We start from the raw sequence: 18,810 nt of genomic DNA, 5'->3' as shown, positions 1-18,810 counted from the left end.
ACGGCGGACGTAGGCAAAGGCAACGCGCGTGATATCCGTTCCATTTACATTATCAATTGTCACCGACATCTTCGCGACACGTTTGCTTACGCTTAGGATTATAAAACTGCAGTTCCTTGTAATATAACTCTAAATGGGAACGGTCCCAGATTATCCAAAACTGCGCCACCCAGGTGTTGACGAAAATCAATGCGTACTCTGCCAAACTACAGATCAACTTCAAATGCTGAAACAATGTGAACAATGAAATATAGCCCCACATCTTATGACGTATGATAAGCAACGCGCAATACTATTTAGATGCAGACATTCTTATGTTGCATAAAATTGGAAGTGCAATGAACTAGTATAGCCAAGAGAAAGCATTTGGAAGTACGTAACTCCACCTGATGACCGATATTTTCAAGGCTGTTCTTCATATCCGTTAAAGATGCTTTTTACAAGCCAAGAGTTCTGCCTATTGTCCCATTGATAGTCAGGTACAATCTCCCTGTTAAGTTGCATTCCATACAATGCAATCTGCCAAGATGGCACCAACGGAGGTATCATATCTCCATGATAAGCAACAGAACCAACGGAAAACTATAAGTATAGAATGCAGCATCATCCCATTGAAACACCAATTTCTTTCATCTTTCCTCGACCACTCGTTCCTTAATTCCTTGGGATCTTTGCGCTCAATTTGAATCTCTTTATAGCCCAATATGGCATTCGCTACACTTCTCAACGCGACACTCAATGCTACCATGCGGGGAGTCGTGTACCAGGGGAATCCTTTCCAGATGGTCGTGCAGGACCTTCCAATGCCAGTCATCCAAAATCAAACGGATGCCATTGTTCGCATCACAATGTCAGCGCTCTGTGGATCGGATCTTCACGTGTATCATGGGGTAGCCGGTGGCACGCCTCCTTGGATCATGGGTCATGAAGCGGTTGGCTATATTGAGGAAATTGGGAGCGCAGTTTCAGCATTCAATGTTGGTGACTATGTCATCGTTCCAGATACAGCAAACCATGGCCAGCTCCAAATGGAACCTGAGGCGCTTGAGTATTTTGGAAACGGTGCAGGTCTATCTGACGGTCTTCAAGGTGTGTTATTTCAATCTAGAAGAAGTTCTTAGTGCCCATGATAAATGATAAAGAGGAAAGTGTGACTAACTGACTTTAATAGCTGAATACGCCCGGGTCCCATTTGCAGATGCGAATCTAATCCCAATTCCAATCACTGCAAATACCACAAATGCCACCATTGAACAGGATTATCTCACGGTTTCGGACATCTTTGGTACTGCATGGACGGCACTTGACTTTTCAGGGTTTGAGCCTGGTGATACCGTTGCCGTGTTTGGCGCTGGACCTGTTGGCCTGCTCGCTGCTTACTCGGCTATTCTGCGCGGAGCATCGCGAGTATACTCAATAGATCATGTTCCCATGCGTCTCGAGCGTGCAGCATCAATTGGGGCTGTTCCTATCAATTTTGCTGAATCCGATGTGATCGAACAAATTCTTGCGCATGAGCCATCCGGTGTTATGCGCTCAGTTGACTGTGTTGGTATGGAAGCGCTGGACTCTCACTTGGACCATCAGCAGGACATCATTGTCAAGCAAATGATTGCTGTCACTCATATTGAAGGCGGAGTCGGACAAGTCGGCGTCTGGATGGCCCAAGAAGATTCTCCAGGAGCCCCCCTTGGTCACACTATGTCTCCCAGCATGGACTTCCCCTTGTCCGACTTTTTTTCTAAGAGGCTTAAGTTTCAAGCTGGTCCGGTTGACCCCAAGGGACTTGCACCGTACCTTGTTAATCTTATTCATACCGGCGCGGCACGCCCAAGCTTTATCGAATCCGCAACAGTTGGCATTGAAGAAGTCCCCACTTACTACGAGCGGTTCAACCGCACGAAGGAACTGAAGGTATACATCCAATTTCCATGAATAGGAGGGTATCATGAGCGTTCTGTTGAGGATTATGGCTTCAGGGATCGGCCACATGAATTAGACTAGCCTTGGCCAGCTTCATGTTGAGCCGATCACCGAGTGCCACGATTGATCATCATACGAGCATTCGAAGTTGGGATTATGTATAGCTCAAGATAGAGTATTAGTGTATATAAGGAGTCTCACATATACCGTGAAATCCCTTTCCATAGAGACATCAATTCTTCCTGACACATTGCTATTGTATACGATCATTCCCATTCTTGGCGTAATAGTTTTCAACACGCTCTGGATTAAATTGGACATAATCATTTTGGCGATTCGAGATAGCCCCGTCGATACTTACTTCTCTCCGTTAACAAAAACTGTCTAGTTTGCCCATGGTAATCCAATTTCATCAATGAAGATTTGAAAGTATCATCAACAAATATATATTGTAGTGGGGAAATCACGAGATTTGTATGTTTACTGCCTAAGGCAGTGATGTCCTTGAGGAAAGGATATGGACAATCTACGACTGTAGAGAATGATGGAGAGTTACAACAATGCCACTCATTTCCTGATTCAAGGTTTATGATCATTATGCTCCTTGATATAGCATCCGATTATCACTGTTAAGACTCATTAGCCTAGAGTCCCTAAGCTGACTTGTTGTTGGGTTTTCTTGCCACCATTTGTCGACCCGTCTGTTTCGACCAGACTGCCATCGAGCATCTCCCATTCCAATATATTGGTAACAGAAAATGAACCCTTCAACATCCACCCTGCTCCTCAAATTCTGCATGAGTAAGATCAGACCCCTTTATCGATTTTCAATTCGGCCTCAATTGATCTTTAGCGATTTTAGTGGCCTAAGGACACTGGACCAATCATGAACCGTGTGGTCAAATAGTGACGTAAGGCTCTCTCCAGGAAGCCAGCTTAGTGTATAGATTCACCAACGTAACGGTTTGCTAACAGGTCCGAAACAATGGTACCATAGTCAGTTGCTATTACATACCTCAGCTCTGACAAGCTAGTCAAAAGGCCGTCATGTAGTTATCCGTAGAGTTCACGTTTAAGTAGAATGCGTTTTTGAATCTGAGAACTTTCCCCGCGGGGTTATGTATCAGAGTCTGACTGATTCATTTTGAATCAGAAATGTGGCAATGCAATACCCATCTACCGCATTTGTATCCAAATCCAAGTCTTTGGTACTGGTCAAGACGCAGTGCCTTGCTATTCGGTCATTCTACTAAGCGTTAGATGCCACGCGGATCACCGGTTCGATCCGCTCCCGCGTCCGCACTTTCGACTCCCAACATCACACTAATCCAGACATTGATTAATTGTCTATTTACAGCTACTGTAATCGATATATGGCACTAGTCAAATAACGTGTTAGTAACCCTCATTTCCAGTACGGGAAAACAATTGGCCGTGAGATCATGATGCCTCAGCCTCACTTCCCAACCCCGCTGCTCCTAACTTTTGGACTTCACTCCAATCCTGAGTTCTCGTGGTGACGCGAATGCAAACATCAAGAACCATTGAAGTAAGAAACGAGCTTCTAAGTCTTAAGACAAATGTTGATTATTTCCCAGAATGGCTACCAGGGCCCCCCTTTCTCAAGAACAATACACGGTCGGGTGGATATGCGCCCTGCCCCTGGAGATGGCGGCTGCGTCTTTAATGTTGGACACAATACACCCCACCCTTCCAAATAAATCCACTGATCAGAACACGTATACTCTGGGGAACATTGGTGAACACAACATTGTCATTGCCTGTCTCCCAGTCGGTGCATATGGCAACGTATCTGCTGCAACGGTGGCGATGCAGTTGCTCTGGAGTTTCCCTTCTATACGCTTTGGTTTGATGGTCGGTATCGGTGGAGGTGTACCGAACAGGAACGCAGACATCCGACTAGGTGATATTGTGGTGAGCCAGCCACGGGACACATCGGGAGGCGTGATCCAATACGATCTTGGAAAAGTGTTACAGAGCGGTCAATTTCAGCGGACGGGGATGCTGAACCGGCCTCCGAAGATTCTACTCACTGCTCTTGCTACACTGCAAGGTGTTCATCTCATGCAAGATAGCAGGGTTGTTGAGTTTATTTCGAAAATTCATGTCAAAACTACGCCGCGCAAAGCTGCAAATTTTGCACGTCCAGCACAAGAGGATCATTTATACCAGTCCGACTATGACCACGGGGAATCTGCTACATGTGTGAACTGCGACCGATCAAAACTCACTTGCCGACCTGTACGTGACTATGAGGAACCAGAGATTCACTATGGGCTTATTGCATCTGCGAATCAAGTGGTGAAAGATGGCAAGCGGCGAGACCAACTGGCTGAGGACTTAGGGGTGTACTGTGTGGAGATGGAAGCGGCAGGCCTTATGAATGACTTTCCGTGTGTGGTCATTCGAGGTATCTGTGATTATGCAGACTCACACAAGAACAAGGAATGGCAAGGTTATGCAGCAGCAGTAGCAGCAGCCTACGCTAAGGAGCTGATTTTGGTGGTTCCAGTCAATCAGGTCGATAGTATCCCTACAGCACGAGAGATTATCGTCGATGCTGGTAAGACTCTCTAAATTCCATCTTTACTTTGATGTCCTAGATCGGATTTGTTACTAAATCAATTCCTTCTTTTTAGCCGATCGCTTCAAAGTCTCTCTAGATCTAGCTGCTATCCCTGTGATCGAAAGCTTTGTGGGAAGACAAGCGGAGCTAGATCAACTGTGGCAATACTTGAAGCCAACAGATTCTCAAGCACGCAAGGTTGCGGTTCTTCACGGACTTGGTGGAATGGGGAAGACACAACTGGCGGTGCGATTCGCACGAGAACATAAACAGGACTTTAGCGCTATATTTTGGCTAAGTGGCAAAGATCGAGGCACGCTGTTGCAATCTCTGAGCTCTGTCCTGCCCCGGTTACCAGGACAGCCCTTGAAAGGCGAAGCCACCAATGATGAAGAGCTCGAACAGCGAGCGAGAGAGGTGCTAAAGTGGCTAGCACAAGATGGAAACTCGCGCTGGTTAATCATATTTGACAATATCGATCAGTACTTCTCTATTGATGGCGGCTATGGCGGCGTTGGGAATGCCTATGATATTGGAAAGTTCTTTCCTACTGCGGATCACGGCTCTATTCTCATTACTTCGAGACTGTCAACTCTTTTCGAACTAGGAGAGCCCTTTCCAATCCAAAAGCTTGACTCGAAGGAGGCCATTCAACTTCTCTTGAAAAATAGCGGCTTGTCCAAAAGCAACTCCGTTAATGAGATTGAGAGAGATCCGAGTAAGATAATATCTTAGAAATGGACCTATGAAAGTAATGCTGATATAGCTAGATACCCTCGCACTTGCCGACTGTCTTGATGGACTCCCACTTGCGATTATCATTGCGGCAGCATTCATGCGCGAAACTGGGACAAGCATCACTCAGTACTTGAAGCATTACCGAGGGTCATGGTCTAATCTACAGGCACTTTCGAGTCCTGGACGTCAGTACCAGCAAGGCAACATGCTGGAGACATGGCAGATCTCATTTTATGAGATTCAAAATCGAGATCCAAATGCAGCACATCTTCTACTGCTACTTGCCCGTTTTGACAATCGTGATATTTGGTATGAGTTACTAAAAAGTGCTTCTAATTGCTCCAATATTCCTGGTTGGCTTGAAAGGGCAATATCAAGTGAACTACAGTTCAAAGCATGCCTGAAGCCCCTGATAGGGTTTTCTTTTCTTCAAGAAAAGCCACAAGAAGGAAGTTATACAATGCATCCTGTGGTACAGGATTGGTGCTTCCACATAACCAGCATAGACACAATTACAAATGCGATCCAGCTTTCCGAAGTTGCATTTATATGTGTTGGATACTCAGTTCCTGCCAAAAGTGAACGTGATTATGCAGAACTAGAGCGACGGCTTCTTCCACACACGATTGGTCTGCAGACCGCGCAATTATCTCTTGGGGATAATGCCATTTTAGGAGGGTTTCATAACCTAGGAGATCTCTACTCTGACCAAGGAAAGCTGAAAGAGGCAGAAGAGATGTACCAGCGAGCACTTGCAGGCTATGAGAAGGCCTTCGGTCACGATCATACGTCCGCTCTTGATATAATCCACAACCTTGGCCTTCTCTACTCTAACCAAGGGAAGCTGAAAGAGGCAGAGGGGATGTATCGGCGGGCACTGGTAGGCTGTGAGAAGGTCCTGGGTCCATATCATACCTCCACCCTCGATACAGTTAACAACTTTGGCTTTCTCTACTCTCATCAAGGGAAGCTGAAAGAGGCAGGGCAGATGTACCAGCGAGCACTAAAAGGCTATGAGAAGGCCCTCGGTCCAGACCATACATCCACCCTCAATACAGTCAACAATATTGGCCTTCTCTATTCCAATCAAGGGAAGCTGAAAGAGGCAGAGGAGATGTACCAGCGATCGCTAGTAGGCTATGAGAAAGCCCTCGGTGAAGACCATACGTCGACTCTCGATATAGTCAATAACCTTGGGAGTCTCTACGTTGACCAAGGGAAGCTGAAAGAGGCAGCGGAGATGTACCATCGATCACTGGTAGGCTATGAGAACGCCCTCGGTCAAGATCATATATCTACCTTGAATACAGTCGACAACCTTGGGAATCTCTACTCTCACCAAGGCGAGCTAAGAAGGGCAGAGGAGATGTACCAGCGAGCACTGGTAGGCAAAGAGAAGGCGCTCGGTCCAGACCATACCTCCACCCTCAATACAGTCAACAATCTTGGCCTTCTCTATTCCAACCAAGGGAAGCTGAAAGAGGCAGAAGAGATGTACCAGCGATCACTGGTAGGCTATGAGAAAGCCCTCGGTCAAGATCATACGTCCACTCTCGATACAGTCAATAACCTTGGAAATCTCTACGCTGATCAAGGGAAATTAAACGAGGCAGAGGAGATGTACCAGCGAGCAATATTAGGCTATGAGAACGCCCTGGGTCCAGACAATACGTTTACACTCGATGCAGTCCACAACCTTGGCCTCCTCCATTCTGACCAAGTGAAGCTGAAAGAGACAGAAGAGATTCACCATGGAGAGCTCCCAGACATCCCGAAGGTCGCAAATCTCAATAATAGCAGGGCACGGCGTGCTAAGAAGAAATTTACTGGATGGCTTAAATACTGAGCGAATCAACTGTATACTCAAAATGGGTCTGGAAAGAGCCGCCATGTCACTGCAAGATATCCTCGGTGTTAGTTTACTACCGTCATTATGATTGCACCCCATCACCGTATATAAGGGCCTAGGTGAAATCCCTGATACAAAGAAAAGGTCTGAGTGATTATATTATTTGTAATGAAAATTTACGAAATATACGAGTTTATTGATTAGCCATATTATACCCAAAAGCCTTTTTTTAACGCAACTCGCTCTAGATTCTGTCACTGGGTGACTTGGCAAATTAAATAGAAGGCGATAGTTGTCAGATCTGTATAGCAAGCATATAGCGCGGTAGATTATGTTAAAAGTTACGATGCAAGTGGGGAAACGCTGACAACGGAGGAGAGTACATATAGATAATCTTTGAATCTATTACCAAGTTGTTTAAGTCCGGAGATTCTCATTTGTGTGAGAACCTCCTTATATAACAGAAAACTCTGCCTTAAACTAGTCCTAATTAGATTTCCCAGGTGATGAATCACTTTGGTTGCCGTCATGGCTCATTCATGGCATAAACCATGGCTGGCCACCATAAATCTCAATAGACTAAACCGATCTGATGGTATTAATATCTGTAAAATCATAAATACCCCAATTGGTATTTCCTGTTTTCCAGGCTATAGGAGTAACCATTGAGATAGGTCTCGAAATACAAGACTAACCAAATCTGAATGAGCCTGTATGTGTTCAGGAATCAAAGAGTTCTGTTTTCGTCATGGAAACCGACAGTGGTTGGTAATTTCTTTCTTGCGTTTACTATTTGAAAATGAGATCATAGGGTTCAGAAGGAGGCTACATATAACTTGCAATCGGGCGTGATTTGGAAAACGACGTTCGCGTTGAAAGGCGTGTTTTTTTGAGCTTCCAGACTACCGGCGGCTTTTGCTAGAAACTCTTCACTAGCTCAAAAAGCATCTCAGTTTCTGTACTCGTCATCAGGAGTCGCTAGCAAGCGCTGCAGGTAGTGTGGAAGCTCTACGCAGTATCTCACGTCGGGTGAAATAACACTTCTTGTTATTGTGCCTTCTTCTACCTAAACCGCGATGAGTAATGCAGCTAGATTTTTGGGACAGTTTCTCATAGGAAACCGAGAGAAAGCCCGTATCAATCACAAATAGCACAATGTAAATGATATTGTGATGTCGAATTCCCAATCTGGACTAGTGCAGCATTGGGTTAAAGCTGACTAATCTTGTAATCATCATGGATGCCGAGGCGGCCTGGGCGACTACTTGCGAGGTCTTGCAACCCTTTCCACTATCGTGACCCCAAACCCTTTTCCCAGATTCTGACCAAAATTTTTTGTTTTCAAGTCGACTGATCTAATATTTCAACATCGTTCATGTTGTCGGAAATCCCTTCGAGGACTTTCCGCCCTTGTTTATCAAGATGAACCACACACCTTCATCCATTAACTTCGGCACTTTTTTAGAGGCCAGGTCTACTGAAACCGAGTTTCATGTTACCAAGAAGAGAAACAGAGTCCCGCTAAGTTGCTACCCGTGCCGAACTAGAAAGTCACTCAACCCCGAATTCTCGCACCCTAAAAGAAGATTCTAACAACCAGCCGCAGATGGTAAAGCAGACCTGTAATGGTACTTTGATCATTTAAACTGATCTCCTCACCAGGAAATGTGATAGGAATCATCCTTGCAGAAATTGTGTGAGACGTGAAGGTCCTGACGTCAGTTCGTGCGTCTACGCGACGTCTCCACCAAGCACACGGAATGAAAGCCGAGGTACGCCGCGACCTGAGGATATGCAAGATCGTATCGGTCGCTTGGAAGATCTTATCCTGGCTTTGATGCGTGGGAATGGTAATGCCGATGCCTCGGATGTAGCCACTGCCACCACTGTAGCCAACACTGGAACAATTGACAGCACACCACACTCTGCAATAGCTGGCCGGAGCAAGGAAGCCACCAGTGGTCAGGATTTGGATTCTAATGTTGACGAGAGCTTAGCCGGTTCGCTGGGTTACCTGAATGTGAACGCTGACAAGGGAAAATCAAAATATGTCGGTCAGGAGCACTGGCATACTATGTTATCGGAAGTTGCAGAGGTTAAAGCTTACTTTGCCAATCACAAGGAGATAGAAAACAATCAGGAGAATGCCAGTATGTCCTCGCCAGCGAATGCTAGAGAAGGGCTCACTTTCCTCCTCGGCGCCGTGCCTCCCGCGACCGAGGTCGAGCTACGGGCTGAGTTGCCTCCAATGTCGACTGTGCTCTCCTTGTGCGCTCGATACTTCAACTCGCCGGACAATCCTATCGTCATTGTCCACTACCCAACATTTCACCAGCAACTACAATCTCACTGGCAAGACCCGTCCGCAACTCCAATCATGTGGTTGGGTTTACTTTACTCAATCTTGTGCCTCGCAATGCTGAGTTACCACAAGCTTGGAGACGAACCTAGCGAATGGGAAGGACAGACCTTCAGGATGGCAAGCGAGTACCGTTTACGCACCGTGCAGTGCCTTATCACGGCTGACTACACGAAGCCCGTTGAAAACACAGCGGAGACGATGCTGCTTTACGTCTTCGCAGAGTATTCGTCGCGGACCGATGTTGATCTGGGACTTTGGTTGATCGTCTCGTTGGTAACTAAGATCGCCTTGCATATGGGATACCATCGTGATGCCAAGTGGTTCCCATCATTGACTCCGTTTCATGGTGTAAGTTGAGTGTTTTGCATGGGTTCTCGTTTACTACAAGCTAACATCACGCAACAGGAAATGCGGCGACGGACATGGACTTTGTTGAGAATCGCCGATGTCATGTTTTCCCATCAGGTCTCGCTGCCTAACACGATTTACAGTCATCAGTGTGATACACAGGTGCCTACCAATCTTTTCGATGAGGATTTTGGCCCGGAAAGTCTGACTCTGCCTCCATCTCGCCCAATTGATGAGCTCACACCAACTGCATATATGATCGCGAAGGTGCAATTATGTAAAGAGATGAGCGATGTCCTGCAGACAACAAACCGCGTTGATGGTCAAGTTCCGTACGAAGAAATCCTGCGCTTTGATACCCGACTTCGTGGGATCTACCAGAAGTTCCCCCAGCACTTGCAGGATGTGCCCTTACAGGGATGCCATGATCCAGTCACGGTGATCATGAACAGGTTCAGCATCAATGCGCTGTACCTCAAGATCATTTGTTTATTGCATAAGAGATACGTGCCTCGCGCACGACAAAACTCACAATACGCGTACTCGCGCCGAGCTGCTGTCACAGCTGCGTCAGACACGCTACGAAGCCTAGTCACTTTGCATCGGGAATCAAATGATACCCAATATCCTCGATTGCTTGAATGGTTTGTAAATTCCATGGCTACCAAGGAATTCCTAGTATGCGCCATGCTTGTGGCGCTAGATCTTCATTATGATTGCATGGCTGAGGTTAGCAGCGACGAACGACTGCGAGAGACAGCCCTTTTCTGGACATCTGAACAAAGGGCGGAGATGTTGAGCAATCTCGAAATGGTCAAGGATTTCTGGAAAGGACTTGCCGATGGCTCAACTGAGGCACTTCAGGCATCAAAGGTACTGGAGATTATGTTAGAAAAGATCAAAAGCCCCTCATCGAGACCGAACGCCGCAGGGGAGACCAGTCAGCCATCGCTTGTCAACTCTTCTTCTACTGAGCTGCCGGATCCCACGAATTCAATGATGCCAGGACCGCTTTCAACCGGCCTGACAACAAGCACCGGCGCGGCAAATCACGGGACGCATGCTTCGGGCGCGCTACACAACATGTACTTCAGCAACCATTTATCCGCCTCAACCATGATCCAAAATCGTGGGGAAGGCCACGAGGACACCACCACGGCGGGGTCTTATCTTCCGATGTTTCCAAATCTCATGACAGATGATTCCTATGGCGGGAACTTTGATTGGGTAAGTTTTCCAAGGAGGCGACATGAATGGATTCCTAAGTATCTTCTAGAACGCTTTTGAAAATTACACACAAAACGTGAACTGGGGAGGTATCGACACATTCCAGATGTTCCCCGGGTCATAAGATGCAGACAGGGCAGGAGATGAACAAAAGAACTGTCAAGCAGGACTTGCATCTTGAGGGAAAACGTTTTTGGAGGAACTTGTGTTTAAATTCTATTCAAATCTTTCGCATTCGAAACACTTGCGCATTCAGGGACTTGCGTGAACGGTTGATCTGAGGCTAAAGTCCTAGCGCTGCGGAGATAAGCAAAAATTGGACCTCGGGATGACTTCGGCTTATTCATCCAACACAGAGCTCCAGGGCCGGGAACTGATCTCAGGAGCCATGAATGACAAGCTTAAATCCGATAACTCTAAAAGTCTCCCTAATTGAATCAGTATATAAGACACGATGAAGAACTCACTGATATTATCTCTTGTGACTCGTTTAAGATTCCAATCACACTTTTCCGTAACACAACAAATCCACCATGTCTGTCATATCCATCAAGAAAGGTCCCATTGAGCTAGCTGGACTCCTCTTCACGCCTACCACCTCCAGTGACAAATTTCCCGCTCTCATTGTCGTTCACCCGGGCGGCGGAGTGAAGGAGCAAACTGCGCAAGTATATGCGAAGAAATTTGCTGCCGATGGTTTCAAGGTAGTCTGCTACGACGCTTCCTACCAAGGCGAAAGTGGCGGCGAGCCGCATTTCCTCGAGGATCCCAACGAGCGGGTCAGCGATATCTATGCAGTAGTCGACTACCTGCAGAACGATGAAACCGTTGATGCGGGAAAGATTGGAGTGGTTGGAATCTGTGCCGGCGGTGGGTACGCCGTCGCCGCGACAAAAGCTGATCACCGCCTGAAAGCAGTCGCTGCGATCAGCATGGTCAACATTGGTGATTCAGCGCGACTGGGCTGGTATGGCGATGAAGATTCGAAGAAGCATGTCGCGTCCTTGGAGCAGGCTGCGGCTCAAATCACAGCAGAGGTTCAAGGGTCGGAGTGTGCTGCCGCACCGTATGTGCCTCCCCAACTAGATGATCAGACACCCTATGATCTGAAAGAGGCGCATGACTACTATCTTGGTCCAAGAGCGCAGCATCCCCGCGCAGAGAACAAGATGTTGTTCCTCAGCTTCCCTAGGGTGCTTACATTCGATGCATTTCATCTCGCTGAATTGTTCCTCACGCAGCCAACTCTACTGCTTGTCGGTGAGAATGCTGGGTCCCTGTGGCATACGGAGAAGCTCAGCAAGATCTTGGACGGAAAGGCAAAGAAAGTCATTCTCCCGAAGGGCACGCACATGGACCTTTACGATAAGGAGGAGTCTGTTGGACCAGCGGCAAAGAGTGTGGTTGAATTCATGCGAGCGAGCTTGTCGGGATAAGTGTTTGTATCTAGCTGGACCTTGACACTGGGCAGAACCCCCGAGCTTGAAATCATATAAATCATAAATCTTTCACTATGCCTTTCATACGCATGTAAATTATGGAGTTAAGATCCTGGATGCCTGCCGTACTAGTCGAGCGGAAGATTTGTACTTGATTGACCGGTCTTGGTGTATTTATGTAACGCTGTCTGAGCTCCAGCAATATGGATAAACATGGTTCAAGATTTTTTCCAGTCCACTAGCAGTGCTTAGGACTTTGCAATAAGTGCTCTTAAAAGCGTTATATAAGTTTCGTGTCATGATATATCAAATCGACGTCAGCAAGAAGAATTCTAAAACTTAATGCATAGAGCTTATGATCTTGGATAAATACAATAGATTTCTTATACGCATGGAATGAATAGTAATACTAACACTTTCTCGAAGAATTTGCCAAGTGATAGAAAACATCCCAGGCAATCTCAGAATTACTCTCCAGGCTGCAGACATTGCACATTTCCATGGTTTATCTTTTTATCCGTCTAAGCTTTCTCGGACTTACTTCAGAACTGACTGTCCGTTAGACAGAATGCTTTATGTACACTGTACGGTCTGCTATTGACCTTTCGATTGAATTTCCCTCAAACTTGTCGGAAGAAATCGGCGATGTGCTGAACAGAAGGGTCCACGTATGCTGGGCGGTCGTAGAAGTCCATGTGACGACCACCTGGAATAACAAACCGACTTACTCCGCTGTTTTCCCCCTGCAATCTGTTGTAGAGCCTCTCCGAATGCCACTTGCTTTCTGCCAAGTCGCCATAGATGATCAGGGTTGGCTGAGTGAGGTACATATCCGTGAAATCCCATGCGTCGAAATTCAGGATCAGTTGTTGAGATCGTGTAAGCATCTTGTTCTGAGCGTTGGGATGCTGCGCCCGAGGAGTAAGATAGTAATCGGCAGCATCTCTGAGGTCATATGGTGTGTTTTCATCCGGAACTGGTGGGACGTAGTTGATGTATTCCGGTTTGGTACCATTGGCTTCAGCTTGAATGGGCCCGGTGATTTCTTCAAGAACCGAAATCTTGCCAGCCGCATCCTCGGTTCCAAGCCAGCCCTCCCGATTACCATCGCCAATGTTCACTGCACTGACCGTCGCAACAGCTTTCAGGCGATGATCGGCCTTGGCTGCGGCAGCTGCATACCCTCCTCCGGCGCAGATTCCAACCACGGCGATGCGATCCGGGTCAACATAGTCGAGTGTCTCGAGATAGTCGACCACGGCGGAAGCGTCTGTCATTCTAGAGTTGGGGTCTTCCAAGAAGTGCGGGACGCCTCCAGAGTCACCTTGGTGAGCAGCATCGTAGGCGATAGTGACGTAGCCCTGCTGCGAGAGCTTCTCGGCATACACACTGGCAGCCTGCTCTTTGACTCCTCCACCCGGGTGCATGATTATAAGGCCAGGTAGAGTGCCAGTAATGTTTTGTGGCTGGAATAGGAGTCCAGCTAGGGTGATAGACCCTTTCAATATCGAAATTGGTAACATGAGGTTTAATCTTTTCTTTGGGGTCGTTCTGTAGAAGACATCATAAACTGCTTGCTATATATATATCCTAGAAAATCTAACATTTAACGGTGGAACACGAACATTGTTGACTGACGACTCTTCCCTGCGCCAAGAATTTAGCCAAGAATATGTTTGTACGTACAATTTGCAGAGTTGACATAGGTTTCATTGCGTCGACAGAACTTGGCAAAGACTGGAGTATCGGCGATGACGATCGTCTTCGCTGCGAAGCATGGAGCCAATGGCGACCGCTCATTTCTTTCACGGGATAAGATAGGCTCTAAGATAGCAGATAAGATAGGCAATAAGATCCACTCCGAGTCCGCAACAGGAAAGTTCCAAATATCTCCACCCTTCAATGGCGTTCCACCCTCAGCTCCAATGCCCCATTTGCAAAGACAAAATTTTCAGTATGTAATAACTGCTACTGAAGTCGCTCAACTCTGTAGATTCTTTCAGCCGAGGGAGCATCGGTACAATCGATTTATTCTAAACAAAAAACTCCGATTGATTCTAGCAGGTATTGGTTCTGATTTCCTCGAGATTGATCATACTTGAACGATTCGCTAGCCTGTAGGAAATCTGCGCTTGAACTTGGTGGATACTTGGTGGCTGCGTATAATAGGTAGGTTTGATTCAGTAACGTTACTTCATTGAGGGACATGTAAAACCTACTGGCGACCTATCCAGTGCAAGGGTCAAATTGCCACGAGCGAAGACATATTCAAGGATCAGCGTTGTAAACTTCATAACTCCGCGAATAACTCCGTTCATGCGACAATCCGATTGAAGAAGACCCAGTCTGTTCCTTCTCAGTGTAACTCGCATCCAGCGCTCCATCTTATTTTCAATCATATCTCCTTATACCCTAGTGCTGACACCTACAATGACCGAAAGATCATTGCCAAAACTCGCTAAGCTACACTCTGCCTGTAACGATGATCTGCAAGCGGATGATACCTGGGCTGGGCTGACAGACCCCAGCGAACGGCGTCGGCGGCAAAATCGCATTAACCAGAGGATACACCGTAAGTCATACTTACTCGATCGAGATTGACAGGAGCTAATGTGTTAGGCAAGCGAAAGCGAATAAAACTGCAACAAGAAGATATCCACCTCAAAAGCCTAGTTGTATCCTCCAGCTCGATCTCTGCTACTCAAGCACAAGACACGACCCGGCCAGGAAACAGCCCCACAAATGTTCATTTCAAGCAAATACTTCGGCAGTTTATACAATCAGCGTATCAAAGCTATTCAGAGGGAGATCCAGCCGCCGAGCATCTCTTCACATTAACAAAAGTCAACGTCTTCCTCGCGTTCACGCAGAACATGAGGCTAATCGGGTGGCCACCGGGTTGGATGAACGACGACCCTAATTCCCGATTAAGTAATTCTTTGTCGCAAAAGAAATCCACATTAAACGACTACAGCCACATTCCTATCAACCTTCGACCGACTCGGGTCCAAATAACAGTTCCCCACCACCCCTGGCTTGATCTCTTCCCTTTACCCAAGATGCGCGACAATCTCATAGCAGCCGGCCAAGCTTGTGATCATGACCAGCTTTGTCATGATATCATGGGATTTTGGGGTGAACCAAATCTCCAAGCTGGACTACTGGTGTGGGGGAAGCCTTGGGATGTACGCAGTTGGGAAGTGACGGAACCATTTTTGAAAAAATGGCAGTGGGTCATTCGGGATTGTCCTGAACTAATGAGTTCGACGAATACCTGGCGTGCGAGGCGAGGGGAGCAGTTGATATTTCGCTACCTGTAAACATTTCATTCCCTGCAGAATCACGAGGCGGTGCTGTCTAGAATCTATCGGCGTGGCGATTATACCAAACAGGATTAGTTGATGGAGAAACCAAAGATTCCTGATCGTATATCGAAAACTTGACCAAAGCTGGGTAGAGATTGAGCAGATCCACTAACTATTCCTAACCTGAGTCAAGGATCTGCTCCACGGGTGTGGCCGTGGATGAGTTCAGATTCATTACTTTAAAAGGGACATGCTGCGGCCTTGGCTGTCCTTTTCGATATAAATTATGCCCTCGCTTCAAAGAGATAGTTGGGAGTTAGGATCTATTTGCCCGTTAAAAATAATAGGCGAGTCGTCGACTGCATGTTTGAAGCTATTGCATCTAAATAAAGGGGTGCTAGAAAGCCACCCCCATCCCCCCCCATAATTAAATCTGACTAATACCCTGTGGGACCCTAACGGCATTTTAGCGCTTTTTGGGCATGGAATTTACATCAAATTTTACCTCAAATTTTACATCAAATCCTTAGTATTTTAATGAATCGGATAAATCATCAGTCCTCGCTTAGTAATCCACCAAAAAACCGATATTCGCCAAGGGTGTAGGGTCCATGCACGTAGGGTACCTGAGTCTACTAGTAATCTGCTACGTAAATCATGTACCCTGAGTGTTTAAGTCCCCTAACCCCCTTGCTCCATCAGATGCAAGTGATAAAACTGCAAAGAAATGGAATGCTTTGATTGACTTTAACTGACAGAGGGGTGGCCTTTTAGCACTACCCTAAATAAATGGCACTAAATGACCAGATGAATCGATTTTGGCCAAGTTTCTCGGAATAAGGATTGCGCGTTCCCCCCTGCAGAGGCAAATGGTATGACCCAGGCCTTCACAATTCGTTGCAGAGGACTTTTACAACTTGGCAGGACCCTTTCACTCATTTGAGGGCTTGACAGGCTGGAAAGTGTTAGCATTGAGGTAGTTCACTTTCTGCCAAGTTCACGGGGGACAAACCGGTTGATGGTCAGGGCTATCCATGAAGCTTGCCATTCGATATTGGAAATTGTCCGCTGGTGTTAGACCAACGCTGTATTTCCTGTCGCCGCCAAATGTGTACAGAAATGTCATGGGAAACAGGGGATTGAACGGAATCGCGTCTTCGATGAATTCAAGATCTTTCTTCGACAAAGCAATCTTCAATCCGTCTTCCAGTACCTTGACATGCTCTACCGTACGGGTGCCAACCATTGGAAAAACATAAGGCGTCTTTTGGAGGAGGTATGCAAGAGCCTGTAGTGGATGTGGATGTTAGGATACAGTGATGATCAGGGACTGCATGAAAACTTACCACCGCTTGCACGGTTGTATTCTCGCGCTGAGAGATTGTTTCCAGCTTCTCGGAAACCTTGAGCGCCTCTTCCGCTGGCGGTCCATAAATGCGGCCCCCTTTTTTGGCTTCTCGTTGCTCCTTAGACAAAAACTTCCCTGTACCCAATGCTTCCCAGGGAACGATGGCCATACCCTGATCGCGGCACATTGGAATCACTTCGGCCTCCATGTCGCGATATCCCGCGTTCCATTTTCCTTGGTATAATGAAAATGGCGTCAGACCGTGCTGGCGAGCATAAGAATTTGCCTTCATCACCACCCAGGCAGGGAAATCAGAGGCACCGAGATACAGGATCTTGCCTGCCATGACAAGAGAGTGAAGTCCGCGCATGATTTCTTCAACGGAGGTGACAGAATCCCACCAGTGAACATAGAGGATGTCAATGTATTCAGTCTTCAGTTTTTTCATTGAATCACGGACGCTGACATGCATGGCCTTCACTGAATTTCCAGTGAAGTTGGATTGTATAGGCTCTTTATCACGTTTGTAACTGCGGTATCCTGCTGAGTACTTCGTCGCGATGACCATTTGATCTCGATTGCCTCGTTGTTCCATCCAAGATCCAATGACCTTCTCTGACTCTTCCGATTGATACACGTTCGCTGTATCAATGAAATTGCCGCCTTGTTCGAAGAATGCGTCAAGAATCTTGTAGGGATCGTCTGATTTGCCCATGAAACCTTCCCTATAGCATTACGTTAGAAAAAGATTCAAACTTAAGAGTTTTCTTTCGTTCACAAGCCCACCATGTGTTCGTCAAGCTCATGGCCCCAAGGCAAACGGGTGAAACTCTCACGCCGGCATTTGGTGAGAGCACTCGGTGACGACCAAGCCACGTCTTTGGCACGGGGCCTGCCTTGAAAACTTCACTCATGATAGGTACTGAGATACAGTGAAAAAAAAAGTGATAGATCGAGTAGAGCAGACAGAAGTATACAGCCTTTGTGGCAGGTTCAGTCCTTGATAATTGGCAGGTATTATATCCATTACATGAATCAAGTTATGTCGTCATACACCTAGTATCTAGTCAGTGAAACTTGACCAGACCCACTCGGGGTTTGCGGCGTTACCCTGCCTTGATGGAGCCAGGTATGCAAGTCGCTGACCCATACACAGATAAGTCTTGCATTAGCGGGGACCGGTCTTCTTAAACCCTAGTGCTGCGGAGATTAGCCAAATAATCAGATAAAATTTTTATTTTTTATCATTTTGTTTTTGTTCTCTGGAAATAGCTTATTTAGCAAAGGTGTGGTAAGCTATATATTGGAATAGAACCCCAAGGATTTGGATCTCAATAAAAAGAAAGTATGTCCATGTGACAGCATTGGCGTCCAGACTTGAAAAATGCACAGAATGCACAACAGCGAGACAGCTGGCGTAAAAACCTGCGACCTTAGCTCAGTTCTACCGAGAGAGGCTGATGCGTATTAGTCAATCCATGCGTCGCTCTGAAGCCCTGAATATCTGACCAACCTCCGATGAGCTAGTGCCCGCGCTTAGCAGCTACTGAAAGGATATTAAATCTATCCGTTCCGTCGCAGGGGAAGAGATGGGTATAGTGAGAAAGTAGATGGTGCATCTGCGCGCGCTCTTTGTACCTGGATGCCTACGGCAACAGGTTTTTCCTATGTTTTGGGTTGTGGG

The 18,810-nt window shown here is 46.7% G+C and overlaps 7 protein-coding genes across 7 annotated transcripts; 5 read left to right on the top strand and 2 right to left on the bottom strand.

Annotated features, from left to right (window-relative positions):
- Positions 1 to 704: 704 nt before the first annotated feature.
- On the top strand, positions 705 to 1,935 carry N7511_005118 (glutathione-independent formaldehyde dehydrogenase; the record flags this gene model as incomplete). Its single annotated transcript, XM_057127495.1, has 2 exons — positions 705 to 1,089; positions 1,172 to 1,935. 2 exons carry the CDS (start codon positions 705 to 707, stop codon positions 1,933 to 1,935), a joined length of 1,149 nt encoding a protein of 382 aa, XP_056984012.1.
- A 1,587-nt stretch (positions 1,936 to 3,522) lies between these two features.
- Positions 3,523 to 7,094, top strand: N7511_005117 (uncharacterized protein; the record flags this gene model as incomplete). Its single annotated transcript, XM_057127494.1, has 3 exons — positions 3,523 to 4,507; positions 4,584 to 5,228; positions 5,281 to 7,094. The coding sequence occupies 3 exons, from the start codon at positions 3,523 to 3,525 to the stop codon at positions 7,092 to 7,094; spliced, it is 3,444 nt and encodes a 1,147-aa protein (XP_056984011.1).
- Positions 7,095 to 8,889: 1,795 nt separating this feature from the next.
- Positions 8,890 to 11,158, top strand: N7511_005116 (fungal specific transcription factor domain-containing protein; the record flags this gene model as incomplete). Its single annotated transcript, XM_057127493.1, has 3 exons — positions 8,890 to 9,807; positions 9,865 to 11,034; positions 11,084 to 11,158. 3 exons carry the CDS (start codon positions 8,890 to 8,892, stop codon positions 11,156 to 11,158), a joined length of 2,163 nt encoding a protein of 720 aa, XP_056984010.1.
- A 409-nt stretch (positions 11,159 to 11,567) lies between these two features.
- On the top strand, positions 11,568 to 12,470 carry N7511_005115 (alpha/beta hydrolase; the record flags this gene model as incomplete). Its single annotated transcript, XM_057127492.1, has 1 exon — positions 11,568 to 12,470. The coding sequence occupies one exon, from the start codon at positions 11,568 to 11,570 to the stop codon at positions 12,468 to 12,470; it is 903 nt and encodes a 300-aa protein (XP_056984009.1).
- Positions 12,471 to 13,093: 623 nt separating this feature from the next.
- On the bottom strand, positions 13,094 to 13,900 carry N7511_005114 (alpha/beta hydrolase; the record flags this gene model as incomplete). The annotated part of the gene is made up of 1 exon (XM_057127491.1): positions 13,094 to 13,900. The coding sequence occupies one exon, from the start codon at positions 13,898 to 13,900 to the stop codon at positions 13,094 to 13,096; it is 807 nt and encodes a 268-aa protein (XP_056984008.1).
- A 1,003-nt stretch (positions 13,901 to 14,903) lies between these two features.
- Positions 14,904 to 15,793, top strand: N7511_005113 (DUF3425 domain-containing protein; the record flags this gene model as incomplete). Its single annotated transcript, XM_057127490.1, has 2 exons — positions 14,904 to 15,045; positions 15,093 to 15,793. The coding sequence occupies 2 exons, from the start codon at positions 14,904 to 14,906 to the stop codon at positions 15,791 to 15,793; spliced, it is 843 nt and encodes a 280-aa protein (XP_056984007.1).
- A 916-nt stretch (positions 15,794 to 16,709) lies between these two features.
- N7511_005112 (uncharacterized protein) lies at positions 16,710 to 18,040 on the bottom strand (the record flags this gene model as incomplete). Its single annotated transcript, XM_057127489.1, has 4 exons — positions 16,710 to 16,733; positions 16,791 to 17,066; positions 17,125 to 17,851; positions 17,913 to 18,040. The coding sequence occupies 4 exons, from the start codon at positions 18,038 to 18,040 to the stop codon at positions 16,710 to 16,712; spliced, it is 1,155 nt and encodes a 384-aa protein (XP_056984006.1).
- Between the last annotated feature and the right edge of the window lie 770 nt (positions 18,041 to 18,810).

The sequence above is a fragment of the Penicillium nucicola genome, assembly GCF_028828085.1.
Source record: "Penicillium nucicola strain IBT 29836 chromosome Unknown utg000005l, whole genome shotgun sequence".
Taxonomy (NCBI): Eukaryota; Fungi; Ascomycota; class Eurotiomycetes; order Eurotiales; family Aspergillaceae; genus Penicillium; species Penicillium nucicola.
This window is presented reverse-complemented; position numbering and strand designations above follow the sequence as displayed.